The sequence below is a fragment of the Micromys minutus genome, assembly GCF_963924665.1.
Source record: "Micromys minutus genome assembly, chromosome: 29".
In the NCBI taxonomy this organism is placed as follows: domain Eukaryota; kingdom Metazoa; phylum Chordata; class Mammalia; order Rodentia; family Muridae; genus Micromys; species Micromys minutus.
The window spans coordinates 26,152,951-26,166,104 of record NC_137964.1 but is presented as its reverse complement, the minus strand read 5'-3'; the positions used below and the strand labels follow the sequence as shown (position 1 = coordinate 26,166,104).

The window sequence follows — 13,154 nt, the reverse complement described above, 5'->3', positions numbered from 1 at the left end:
TAGGGCAATCCTCAGGCAGATAGCACCCTCGGGGGAGGCCCAAGGGAACCTCAGGAGGTGCAGAAACGTCCTAAGGCTAAACATTCTTCCTTTGTAACAAGCCTGGCCAGTCCTGGCCACATTTTTCTGTTTTCCCTCTTCTTTAGCAAAGGTGGTCTACAATCAGTGAACTCCTTAGTGACAGATGTGACAGAAGCTCTGGGTGCTCCAGGCTTCCTCTCACAAGTTTACCAAACACTACTTTCAAATCCCAGCTCCCCTTTGGCTGTGGTCAGGGTTTCCTTTGCAACAAGCAATGTTGTGGAGGCGTTGTTAACTGGAGAGATGTGTTTTTTTCCCTCTACATAATTTTTCCCTTTCCATTTTTTGATCTTACATTGTTTCTTTGTTTTTTGATTTTTTTGTTTTGTTTTGTTTTTGAGACAAACTTTCTGTGTAGCCTTTGGCTGCCTTCAGTTCTAGGAGTCATCTGGCTTCCATGGGCATTGCACACACATACAGGCAGACAAAACGCATACATAAAACGTGGAGAGGGTGGCTTGGGGACCATATCTAGTCCGTGTGCTTGGCTTCAGACTGGAGCAGTGTCCGAGGAGTGGGGGGGGGTGATAAAAGATTAAGATATCCTTTTAATATTTACAGTAACAAAGTCAGTGCCTCCATAAGATAAGGCTGCAGGCAATCCTGTAGGGCATTTTCTTAACTAATGATTGATGGAACAGAAATAGCAGGACCCTGATCAGATTATACCTGAAGCTTGTCCTTTATAGGGCCGTAGTAAACAACATTTCCTTGGTACACAGGTCAGCTGAAATCAAGCTTTGTTGTTGTTATTTTGTTTGTTTGTTTTTGTTTTTGTTTTTGTTTTTGTTTTTTTGAGTTTGCAACACAAACCAATTTCTTTGTATCCTATATCCTCTCACTCACTGAATGGTTAAGAACTGTTGTCAGATGGCAAGTGTGGGTCCCTCAGTCACCCTCCTCAGCCAGCTGGTCTCCAGGAAAGCTGCCCAGACACCTAACCCAGCCCTCAGTTGGCAGAACAGGTCCTGAGAGGCAGTTGTCACTTCAGACCCCCTCAAGCAGCCAGAATCAACCAGTGGAGGCTGCATGCCTTCCCCTCCCCCACCCTGAACATCTTTCAGGTAATGACAACCTGTAGCTGGCACACACAGGCTATACAGCTCCCACTGCAGAGTTCAGAGATGACATCACTAGCCAGAGCCCAAGAGATAGTAGGGAACAACCAGGGCTATGTCCTTTGAGGGACAAGCCCTAGGACCTTTAGCTGGCTTCCGAGGCACCCCCAGCCCTGGACTGGCACCCTAAGTCTGTCTCAGTGTACCTCATGTCCCTAGGCCCAAGAGGCATTTATTTCGGTCTCAACGTTACTGGAGCAGGAAAGCCAGGTCTGGACTATGAAAGAAACAAAAAAGATAGGCTTGCCTAGCACGCAGTAGACAGTAGGTGTTCAGTGGATGGATAGATACTGCGTTGCGTTTGCCATATTTAGACCTTTGCTCCCCTCTGGACTATTCACACTGCTGCTCTGGGCCAGGCAGAGGAAGGTGAGTGGGTGGGAGGGGCCAGCTCCGCACGGAGAGATGTCTCGGAACCATTGGCTGCCAGGCGAGGCCCAGTAAAGACAGGACCCAGGGTGAACCAGTGAGGGTCCTTAAACATTGCTAACTCCAGAAAAAGTGCTCCGTCCATAGCCTGCGGAGGGAGGACATGGTGTCTGTAGTGTAACTAGTCACTGTTGAGCCCCGAGAGTTATTTAATCAACGCACCTTGGCACGGTGGAAGGGCCTGAGGAAGGGAGGCACAGAAGCAGGGAGTGGGGGCTGCGGGGACAAGACTCCCTAGCTGAAGGTGGGAGAGTGGGCTTTGCTTCCTACACCCTGGCACTGTTCCATCAAGCACTTCTGGGCCACTCGGGCCAACTCGGCAGGCAAGTGGGGACACAGGATTGCAGAAGGCATTGGGCTCCTAAGGGAGGAGAGGGCTAAGAGGCCAGCCCTGCCCTGGGGATGCCTCCTCAGAAAACTAACTGCAGAGTTCTCAATCGCCTGCGTCCACCTCAGCTGGAAGGAAGAACAGACTGACCATTTTGTTGTTGTTGTTGTAGCCCAGGCTGGCCCCAAGCTTACTCTATATTGTGAGCAGTTTCACTAAATGAGACTCAGCATAGGTGAGAACGGTCCACCGAAGAGACAGGAAAGGAGGCTGAGCAGAGCCACAGACAGCACAGGGCTAAGTGTGATTGGATGGGGCAGCCTCAGCCAGCCACAGGGAGGCGGGTCCTTCTAGAGGAGTGAATGAGCCCCTCTCAGGCCCCAGGCTGAACAGGAGCAGGTCACTCACAGAAGCAGGAGAGCCTGCCACAGAGCAAGGATAGCCCATTCTATCCTGAAACAGTGATCAGAGAAGGGCATGGTGGCATGCCCCAGCGGACCTTGGATCTCCCTCCCAGATGGAGGAAAGCTGAGAGTTACCCACTGTGGAACCTTCTCCCTCCTGACCAGGCCAGGCCATACTGAGGTCATTTCCACCAGTGACCGTCAGGTGGAACAGGGCACCTGCTGCCAGCACATGCTCTCTGCCCCGCCCTGCCAGGAAGAACCCAGGGAAGCTCAGGACATGACTTGTCCTGGCACATGGCTCCCCTCCCTCTAGACCCCCTTCTCCGAGTTTCCAGAGTCCTATGTACCCTGGGCTTTCCCTTCTCCTCTGCCTCCTCTCTGTCCACAGCCTCCCCTTCATCTTAGTCCAGCCCATGTCTGCAAGGCCAACTGTGCACCAAGGATGCTCACACACCTCTGCTCAGCTCCAGACTCCGGACACACTGCCCAAGCGGGATGTAGTGGGACCTACTTTCCAAGCCACTTGGGAGGTAGAGGCCGGAGGATCAAGAGTCCATGGGCACCCTCGTATGCTTAGTAAGTTTGAGGTCAGCCTGGGCTACATGACATTATGTCTCAATAACAGCAATAAAAAGGAGCTGGGGTATGTAGCTCAGCTGGCAGAATGCTGGCCATGAAAAACATGAAGACCTGAGTTCAATTCCCAGCAGCGAGACAAAATAATCTAGGCTCGGTAGTCTGTGATCTCAGCTCTGGGGAGGCAGAGACATGCAGATCCCTGGGTCTCATTAGCCAGCCTGCCCTGACTCACTGGGGAGCTCCAGGCCTGTGAGAGACCCTTTTGTCTCTCTCAATATGGACAACTCCTGAGGAACACCCAAAGTTGACCTCTGACCTCTACTTTGTGCGAGTGCATGTGAGAACACACACACACACACACACACACACACACACACACTACCTGCTTGACACCTGCTCATTGACTGTTTAGATCACAACCTCACACCCTCAGAGACCCTCCTGACTCCCATGGTCAGGGGTCACACTACTGAGCACAGTATGTCCCCATACTCAGCTCCCAGTTGCCACCCAACTTCTCTCTCCACATCCTCCTCACCCCGTTCCTTCCAATCATCCCCACAGATCATCGACAACTGACCTGCACCTGGGATTTCCTCTCCCAGTTATCCACTCCCCACCCCCAACCCAGCAAGCAGAGTCAGGGTTGTTTCTTCTGTTTACAATTTAAAATTTGTATCTGTAATTATTTGTGTGTGATGAATATGTGTGTGTGTGTGTGTGTGTGCCTTAGCATGTGTGTTAGAGGGTAACTTGTGGGAGTCCGGTTGTCTCCTTCCACCATGTGCACTCCTGGTTTGAACTCAGGTTGTCAGGCTTGGCAGCAAGCCGCTTTACCCACTGAGCCATCCCATCTGCCACCCCAACTATACATTTTATTGTGGCTGTATAAATACCTTGGTTATCTAGCTAGGCTCATCTCTGACTAGAATCATAACTCAAGATAGCCCATTAATTTTAACCTACATCCGGCCTCGAGGCTGGTCACCTGTGCTTGGGTACTTCTGTCTGGTCACATCTTCCCAGGTGGCTTCCTCGCCTGACTCTGTCCCAGAATCCTTTCTCCTCCCAGATGTCCCACCTTCTATTTCCTGCCTAAGCCATAGGCCATAGGCTTTTTAATTGACAGGTGATGCATCCATACAACACACGAGATGTTCTCTCCCCGATCTCCATCCCCTCCTGTAAAGCTCAGCCACGACCTCCCCTCCCCCTGCCTTGTATAATGCTTTTGCTCTGTCATTTAGTCCTTTTATGTCCCTTCACAGAGCATGCTTGATGCGGGCCTGTGGTATCCACTGGCCTCTGCCAGTTTAGTGCCTACAATTAGATGACACTATTTGTTGAATGAATGTAAGATCACCCAGCTTGCACGGGCAGGATGGAGGAAGGACTGAACTCCAGGTCTCTTTGATGTCAACTGCTGTCTCTCTGTTTTTCCACACCATTCTGAGAAACTGAGAAAAAGCCAGCCTCAGGGCAGGGGGTCAGAGGTCAGAGTTCAGCTGCCATCATCCCACTCGTCAGGATGCCAGGGATCAAATCCAGGTCCTCACATGCTAGGCAAGTGCTCTACCTCCAAGTTCCATTCCAAGCCCTAGCTACGCTTCGGCATCACGCTGGTCCCCAAACCTCTTACAGACATGGTCACGGGACTGTCACAGATGGTAGTGAGTCCCACACGTGGAGGTAGGCCCAGGCAACTGATGTAACATAGGAACTCCAAACCCATCCCTGGATGAAACCTCATCTCCTTGCTTCCTTTCCCTCTTATCACGCGCTCCCATGTGTTTTGGGAAGGGAAGTGGTAGGTTGCAGCCACGAGAGACACTGGAGACACCAGAACCCTTGAAGGCAGCCTTCTCTCCCTGCTGGGGGAGGGGAAGGAAAGCTCAAGTAGAAATAGCCTCCAGGCCCCGGGCTTCAATCTTCCTTGATCTGTTCCGTGAGCATCAGGAGGAGGGAGGGTAGGACCACCACTACATCTGGGCAGAAACAAAGGGTAGGATGGAGGTGGGGCAAAGCGGGCATGACAAAGCGACAGGGACTTCCTCATACTTGAGAACAAACTGGCAAATGTCCACACAACTACGAAGATTTTTTTTGCCAACTGTGGCTTCTTTTCAGAGCAATGATTTTTCTCTCAGTCTACAAGGTTACCTTGAAAAGTCCTGAATCATTTGTTCTTTGGGCTGTTCTGTCTTACCAGCCAGTGGCCTCACCCCTCCACCCAACTAGAGTGGGAGTTCTTTGGGGACAGAAGTCACTCTGTCAAAGGACTAGGCATCTGTCCACCGTGTCTATGGGATTCTGCAAGCCTGGATTTGCAATGGCCTCAGATGATAGATTTTTGCTCTTTAATCTTCCAGCTTGCTTGTTTCTTGCCTTACTGCTTTGGCCAAGATCTTTTTTCATTGTTTAAAGCAGCAGTGGTCACAGGCTTTCAGCACCCAGTTACTAATTTATATGGTGTTCTAGGTTCATCTTTGTTTCTGTCACAAATACCCTGAGAAAAATCTCACAATTCCAGTCACAGTCCATTATAATAAGGACATCAAGGCAGGAACTTAAAGCCTCATGTCCACAGTCAAGAGCAAAGAGAGAATGACTCATGAATTCTGCTTGTTTCATTCATTGCTCAGGTAGCTTTCTCCTCTCAGACAGTGCAGGAGGCCTGCCTAGGGAATGGTGCTACCCACAGTGGGCTGGGTTTTCTCACATCAGTTTAATTAATAAGACAATCCCCACAGGTCAACTCAATATAGTCAGTCCTTCATTGAGACTCTCTTCTCAGATGATTCTAGGCTGTGTCAAGTTGAAATCTAAAAGGAACAGGTACATACAGTAGGGAGTCAGCCAGAGAATCCAGAGCATGAGGATTAGTAGCTGAAGCCACGGCTTGTTTTATACTGTTTGTAACTCAAGGCAGGATGTATTGCCCAGGTCAGCCTACAGCTTTGAGGTGGTTCATTAGATGAGGAGACTCCTTGTACTGGCTGAGTTTCTGTGTCAACTTGACACAAGCTGGAGCTATCACAGAGAAAGGAACCTCCCTTGAGGAAACGCCTCCATGATATTCAGCTGAAAGACATTTTCTCAATTAGTGATCAAGGGGACGAGGACCCCCTGTGGATGGTGCCATCCCTGAGCTGGTAGTCCTGGGTTCTATAAGAAAGCAAGCTGATCAAGACAGGGGAAGCAAGCCAGTAAATGACATCCCTCCATGGCCTCTGCATCAGTTTCTGCTTCCTGACCTGTGTGGGTTCCAGTCCTGGTGATGAACAGCAATGTGGAAAGTTAATCTGAATAAACCCTTTCTTCCCCAACTTGCTTCTTGGTCATGATGTTTTGTGCAGGAATAGAAACCATGACTAAGACACTCCTATTCCTTCTCCCAGGTCTTCCTCACCCTACAGACAAGAGGAGAAACTGTGCCCCCCCTTGTTTTGATTTTTTTTTTTTTTTTTTTTTTTGTATCTGTGCCTGTGCCTGGCCTCTATGTGCACTGCATTCATGCAACTGTGTGGAGCCAGAACAGGGCGTCAGATGCCCAGAAACTGGAGACCCAGGTGGTTGTAAGCCATCATGTGGGTGTTAGGAACCATACTTGGGTCTTCTGCCAGAACAGCAAGTGCTCTAACCCTTGAGCCATCTCTCCTGCCCTGAAAGATAAGTTTTTTTGATGAAACACAAGAAGGCTGGAGTTCAGAATGGAGCAAGCCGTACCTTCGGAGCTGACATGAGGCTATCGTATCGTATCAAAGCATAAGTTGGGAGGCTCGCCACCACAAAACCTAGCTAGCCACCAGCACGGAGGAGAGGGGAGCTGTTAGTAGCCAGCAGATCAGGGTCCAATGGGAAGCAGATGATGTTCCCAGGCAATGCCACACAGCATCCCAGAACCTGTGGCGATCTAGCCTTTAGTCCAAAGTGAGCCATGAAGCTGAGGATCTGGATGGAGGCTAGCCCACACCTGCAGGTGGTTACAGTAAAACACGTGTTGCAGATGGCCTGCTTAATTAGGTGGAATTGGATTATTTGATGCTGAAGTCACTGAACTTTAAGGAAACAGGTTTTTGGGGTTTTACACACAGCAGCCGTAAAGGGCTGGAATTCCGAAGAAGCTAAGCTATGGCTTCCATTATATGGACCAGGGCTTTTGTGCTGTGGTAGATCTGAATAGGCATGCTAGGAAGTCCACTTCTTCCCTGAATGTCCCCTACACACACACACACACACACACACACACACTGTCTTTCAGTGATGCTCCTCAGTTTCCCTCCCCACCCCAGAGAGCCTGGGTCCAATCATTCCTTCACCCGATTATGATAAATTTCTTCTGCCCTTACTTTCTTGGGACCATCTCCATGGGCACACAAAAAGTTTCTCTTTAGCCTGATCTTGTATCAGTTGGCCCTCTGAATCCAGCTAGGGAGTGCATCTCCTCCAGTAAGCACAGGGGCTTTGTAAGAGAGGGAGGGGGAAGAGAGTTCCAGCCCTGTGCATACCCTGGTCTTTGTCCATTTGAGAGCCAGCTTCAGAGTTGGGGCCTCTCAACTGTGTGGGAGCAGCACACTGGTGCCTCCTTAGGCCACTGAGTTTGCAGCAGTAAGTTAGAGCAGCTGTGGAAACTCCGGCCACACCACACCCCCAGAGATATGGGACCGCCCCCCTCCCGGGCTCTTCAGAGCAGGGGTGTGCCTGAGTCTCTCTGTCCTGGGGATGAGAGCCAGGCTGAGCGAATTGCTGCCAGGTAACGAGGATGGGGCTGGGGGGGGGGCTGGGGCGCCCCTTTTCCCTTCAGCTTCAGTGGCATCTTGAGCTGAGGGCAGCCACAACCGGCTCCTCCACCCTGCACACCCGACAGCTGCAGGGCCAGGGAGGAAGGAAGGAAGCCCTGGCCACCCTCCATCCTCGTGATTCCCCGATGCTCCTTTGTCCGTTCTGGCTTGCAGGGAGGGGAGGACCAGGCCAGGGGGCACCGTGGGGTGAACAAGGCCCTGGCTGCTCCTTGAACTGTGACTGCCCACCCACTATCCTCCCGGGGGAAATTGGGTCTTGACAAGCGCCTCCTCTACTGGTGGGTGTTACCTGGATCCACAACCATGGCTCTGCCACACCCAGCATCGTGTGACTTGTGGAGAAGTAACAGTGTCCCCCTCATACAGGTGGAGAGAGCCTGCAAAGGAGGCAGAGGCGGAACTACCAGCAGGTGGGTGTGAAGTCCTAAGTCCCCTTCCCCATCCCAGAGCCCCACAGCTACCCCAGGTAGACAGCAGTTGGTGCTGGCACCCCAAGAGCAGGCCCAAAGGATGCCAGCACACCAATAAACCCTAGCAAGAAGAAACCCAATGTAGCAGAGCCTTCTGGAAATGATTTGAACCCCTATCTGTTGGGTTCAGGGGTGCCAGGGAACAAGAATGGGGGTGGGCGGGTTGGGGCCAGGTTATACCATAAGACTGAGAGCAGCATGAATTTCTGCCCTTCAGAAGCCCCCACCCTTACCCAGCACCTACTGCTCTACATGCCTTAGTTGTGGGACTCTGCCTTGTGGCATTCCATATGGCACCAGGAATGCTGAAATGCTTGGAGGGGGTGCTTAGCAGTTCCCACTCCCACCCCAAACCTAGCACAGGGTCACTTGGGAGCTGTGTTCCTCTAGGCTCAACCTTTGCCCCACTGAAGGCGTTTCTGCCTGTTGGTCATTTTATCTCAGGTTGGGGGGGGGGCTCTGAGAGGTTTGTAGTGTTTCCTGACTGCCCAGCAGCAGCTTGAGGTTTCTTGAGTAAGGCCATGGTTGGGGACTGCAACTTCTGCCCTCCAAGACTCCCCTGGTAGAAAGGCTGGTCAAGGCAGGGTTTTGAAAATCTCTAGGCTGGGTCTTACCCAATTCCAGAGCTGCTGGGCAGCCCACAGCCCTTCCTTGGCCATGTTTAGCAAGAAGGAAGAAGCCCAGACTGTGTCCCCAGACTTCCTTGCCCAGGACCTCTGGCCTGTAGCTTGTGTCTCCATCCCTCCTTCCCAACTCCCACTCCAAATAGGCCAGTCACAAGTTCTAGCCTACACAGATCTCCAGTCTGGATGCTGTGTCACCATGACTACCCTCCATCCTCTTTGGCCTTCCCCATCATGTCCCTGATGTGACTCTTGGCCATGAGCTCCACCCAAGCTGAGAGCCCTGCTAGACCTCTTATTCAATTCCTCCTCCTCCCTCTCCCTCCTCCTCTTAATCCTCCTCTCCCTCCTCTTCTCCTCTTCCTCCTCACATTCCTCCTTACCTTCCTCCTCATCTTCTCCCTCCTCTTTCTCTCCTCCTTTTCCTCTTCTTCCTCCCCCTCTTCTTTCTCCTTCTCCTTCTTTTGTTTTTGGAGATAGGATTTATCTATGTAGTCTTGGCTGTCCTAGAACTCTCTCTGTAGATCAGGCTGGCCTCAAACTCACAGAAATTGCCTCCTGAGTTCTGGAATTAAAGGTGTGCACCACTAGGCCCAGCCTGACAATTATTTTTAATTCAGATCTCCTGCCACATCTCCCTCTCTCTCTCTCTCTCTCTCTCTCTCTCTCTCTCTCTCTCTCTCTCTCTCTCTCTCTCTCTCTCTCCACTCCCTACTCTGTCCTCTTAAGTTCTTGCTGTCAAAGGATCTTCCTCTTCCTGGGACACTTGTCCCCACAAGAGCCTGGTTTGCCATCTTGCTCTGTTCTGCTTTCTCCCACCAGGCAGGTGGCAAAGCGTGACCTCAGCCCTGAGTGTTGTCCTCGTGGGGTTTGCCATCTCCGGGCCCCTTCCCTTTTGCTCTCTGAGAACCCAGCACGGTGGTTGGCATGGAGGGAAGGCTCAGCCGGCTCGGCTGCTTGCAAAATGAGTGCAGGCTTGGTTCACATTTATCAGTTCTGGTTGCTCAACAGTCTGCTTTCTCCACCTCTGTGCAGACCCTACCTAGCAAGTCCTTCCTCCCTCCCTGCTTGCATGGCCTTCAGCTTCTCCCATTCAGGTTGGGGGATTGGCAACAGCATCCACTGTGCCTCACACTGCTGCCCACGCACTTGCTAGGGAGCTCTGGGAAGGTTTCCGGAATGAAGTGGTCAGTTCTAGGATGTAGCTATTTGCAAGCTCCTATCGCTAGATGTCCGACTAGGTAGCATCTCTCTAGCCGAGGTGAGGTTTCTCCACAGCCACACGAGCAGTGGACTTTACCATTTTTATTTGTTTGGGCTTGTTTTTTGGGGAAGACACGAGATTCAAAACTCTCAGTTCTCAGTTGGCAAAGCCAATGTTTTTCTCTGTGTAAGTTTCTGCTTTGAAGACACAAGGCTCTTCGACACCTGCTTTTACTTGCATGTAGGTTGGTAGATTGTTTATTTAACTGCAGTGTGTGTGTGTGTGTGTGTGTGTGCGCCACAGTGTGCTTGTGGAGGTCAGAAGACTACTTGCCAGAGCGGATTTTCTCCTTCCACTATGTGGGTCCTGGGACCAAACTCAGGTTGTCAGACTTGACAGCAAGCACCAAGCACCGCTACCAGTTAAACCGTATTGCCGGCCCTTCACCTGCATTTGTGAAGGTTGCGTTTGAGCCTGTCTACTGTCTATTTAGGAGCTGTCACCAAAGCTGCTGACACTCTTGACAGTCATCTGGGCTGGAGGCTACGTACATTAAAAAGCTGCTGGTGTTGCCACACGACTAGAATTCCAGTTCTGTGAAGTAGAGACCAAGGGACCCCTAGGCTTCTGACAGCCAATCTCACAGAATTGCTGAGGTCCAGGTGCAGAGAGTGTGTGACCCCCCCCCCCCCAGAACTCACATGGAGAGAGATTGAGAAAGAGGTCCGATATTGGTCTGGCTCATATGAGGGGATAGGTAAAAACACACAGTTTGTAAGATGTGTGGTAGGGTTCTGAGATAGCAAGGGGTGGGAAACCCCATCGTGCCCACCAGTAGCCTCACTATGTTCCCACAGGGGGAGCACTGGGCATCCCAGTGAGCACTTCTGCCTAGAGCTCACTGCCACAGCATGCTCCCTTGGGGACGGTGAGTGTCCCTCGTTTGTAGCAGGGACTATACATTTGGTGGTTTTTAAAAAGTCCCAGCTATGATCTCTCTGTTCTGTAGATTAGAAGCCTAAAAGCATTTTTCATGGCTGCCTTTCTTCCAGAGGCTGCAGGCAGGTCTGAGGGCCCACCAGTTCTTAGGGGTGCACATAGCATGAAGTTGCCTCCCAGCATCTTCATGTTTCTCTCTGCCGGCACCCCCTCACTCTCTCCCCTCAGCTTCTGGGACAGACCCTCCTGGTTACAGTGTCCACCTGCGCCACCACCCCCCTGTTACACAGTCTTGAATTTGGTCACTGGGCATACATAAAGTGCCGAACTCCTGGGTTCAAGGGGAAAGGGCCTGGGTGCTCTGGGAGACTGTTGGTCTACTTTCCCCACCCCAAGAGGAGATAAGTGTGGTTTTGAGTGGTGGCATGGTACTCACATTTGTGTAAGGAAAAAGTGGAAGAGAAGGCACAGGCCTTCTGTGAGCACACCGACCTTTCGTGTGCGCGCAGGCCTTCTATGAAAATACAGACCCTTGTGAAGGTGCAGGCCTTTCCTGAGAAGAGGGAAAACTACAAGAATGCTTCTGGGAGAGAGCGCAGGGTAGATGGAGATTAAAGTTTTACTATGTGCCTCTGTCATCTATGCTAAAAATAATTTTGAAAAAAATCACACATAGTCATTCTAGAACCAAAGAGAACGAAGAGACCTGCCAGTGCCCAAAGTTTTCTTTAGACAGGTCTCGGGGCCTGGAAAGGCGGTTTAGTGGTAAATAGTGCAGATTACTCTTGCAGAAGACCCGAGCTTCTTGATTCCCAGCAATTACCACGAGCAGCTCACAACCACATGGACTCCAGCTCAGGGGATCCTCCGTCTGGCCTGTGAGAGCACATGCATAATCCTACACACACACACACACACACACACACACACGCACATTAAAAAAATAAAAACAAATCTTTCATGCAATCATATATATATATACATACATACATGCATACATATATATATACACACATCACATGCATGCACACACACACTAAAAATAAATATTAAATTTTTTTGTTGGGGGTGGTGCACATCTCTAATTCTACACTTAGGGAGGCAGAGGCAGGTGGATTCCTGTGAGTTCAAGACCAGCTTGGTCTACACAGTAAGCTCCAGGCCAGCTGGGGTTCCATGTTAAAGCTTGCCTTAGAATGTATTTTCAAGATTTTTATTTGTGTGTGTGTGTGTGTGTGTGTGTGTGTGTATGTGTATGCACCATGGCACATGTGTAGAGGTCAGAGGGCAATCTGAGAGTCAGCTCTCTCCTTCCATCATGTGGGTCCCAGGAATTGAACTCAGCACTTTTACCTCCTAAGCCATCTTGCCATCTCCAATGTTCATTTTTAACTTTGAGACAGGTCCTCACTATGCAGTCTAGGCTGGCCTTGAACTCATCATCCAGCCTCAGCCTCCTGAGTGCCGGGTTACAGGCGCACCACACGCCTAGCTCAGCATGCAGCAAGCTGAGTCTAGCTGTCTTCCCGTTGTATAGTGCTCTCGGGGTTTCTCCACGCTGTAGCAGCTGCTGATGCTTAAAGGCTGGATAGTGTTCTGCTGTGTGACTCTTCAGCAGTGTCTCTGTGGGCGGAGACTGGCTGTTTCCACTCATTGGCCATAGTGACTGTGTGCCTCTCACAAATGCTCAAAAGTGGATCCAATACTCAAGCAGATGTTCACGAGTATTGCTAATCGATTGGCTGTTTTCCCAGATCATCCCTTTTAACTAATTTTGTGACCTTATTTTCAGGCACTGATCAAACAGACTTGTGAGGACAGATTGGCAAGCGTCTGCTCAGGACAACGGGGTGACAAGTCTGCCTCTGGTTCTCTCATTGTTGGATCCTGAGACAACAGGAAAATGACTTCCCATGACCAAAAGGTATATCGTGTCTGGAGGTTCTTGCTGTGAGCTGAGCAGGGGAGCCAGGGTTTGCCAGGCAAACCTTGATCCTTCTAGTTTAAGAACCATGTGGTCAGAGCCTGGCTGGGTGTGGTGGGGGACACCTGTAATCCCAATCACTTGGGAGGCAGAGCAGGGGGTCAGGATTAAGAGATTCAAGATCATCCTTGGCTACACATTAAGTATGAGGTCATCATTCTGGCTCAGTGAAGCCAAGCCAAGCAAAGAT

At 50.7% G+C, this 13,154-nt stretch overlaps 1 protein-coding gene across 1 annotated transcript in view; it reads left to right on the top strand.

Moving 5' to 3' along the window:
* Positions 1 to 7,901: 7,901 nt before the first annotated feature.
* HVCN1 (hydrogen voltage gated channel 1) overlaps positions 7,902 to 13,154 on the top strand; it is a gene marked incomplete at its 3' end in the record, with an annotated part of 28,410 nt that continues 23,157 nt past the window's right edge. The window contains exons 1-3 of the mRNA XM_080940820.1: positions 7,902 to 8,022; positions 8,111 to 8,154; positions 12,773 to 12,904. Of these exons, the coding sequence (XP_080796946.1) occupies positions 12,884 to 12,904 (21 nt within the window). The 5' untranslated portion in view covers positions 7,902 to 8,022; positions 8,111 to 8,154; positions 12,773 to 12,883. The remainder of the gene's footprint in view (positions 8,023 to 8,110; positions 8,155 to 12,772; positions 12,905 to 13,154) is intronic.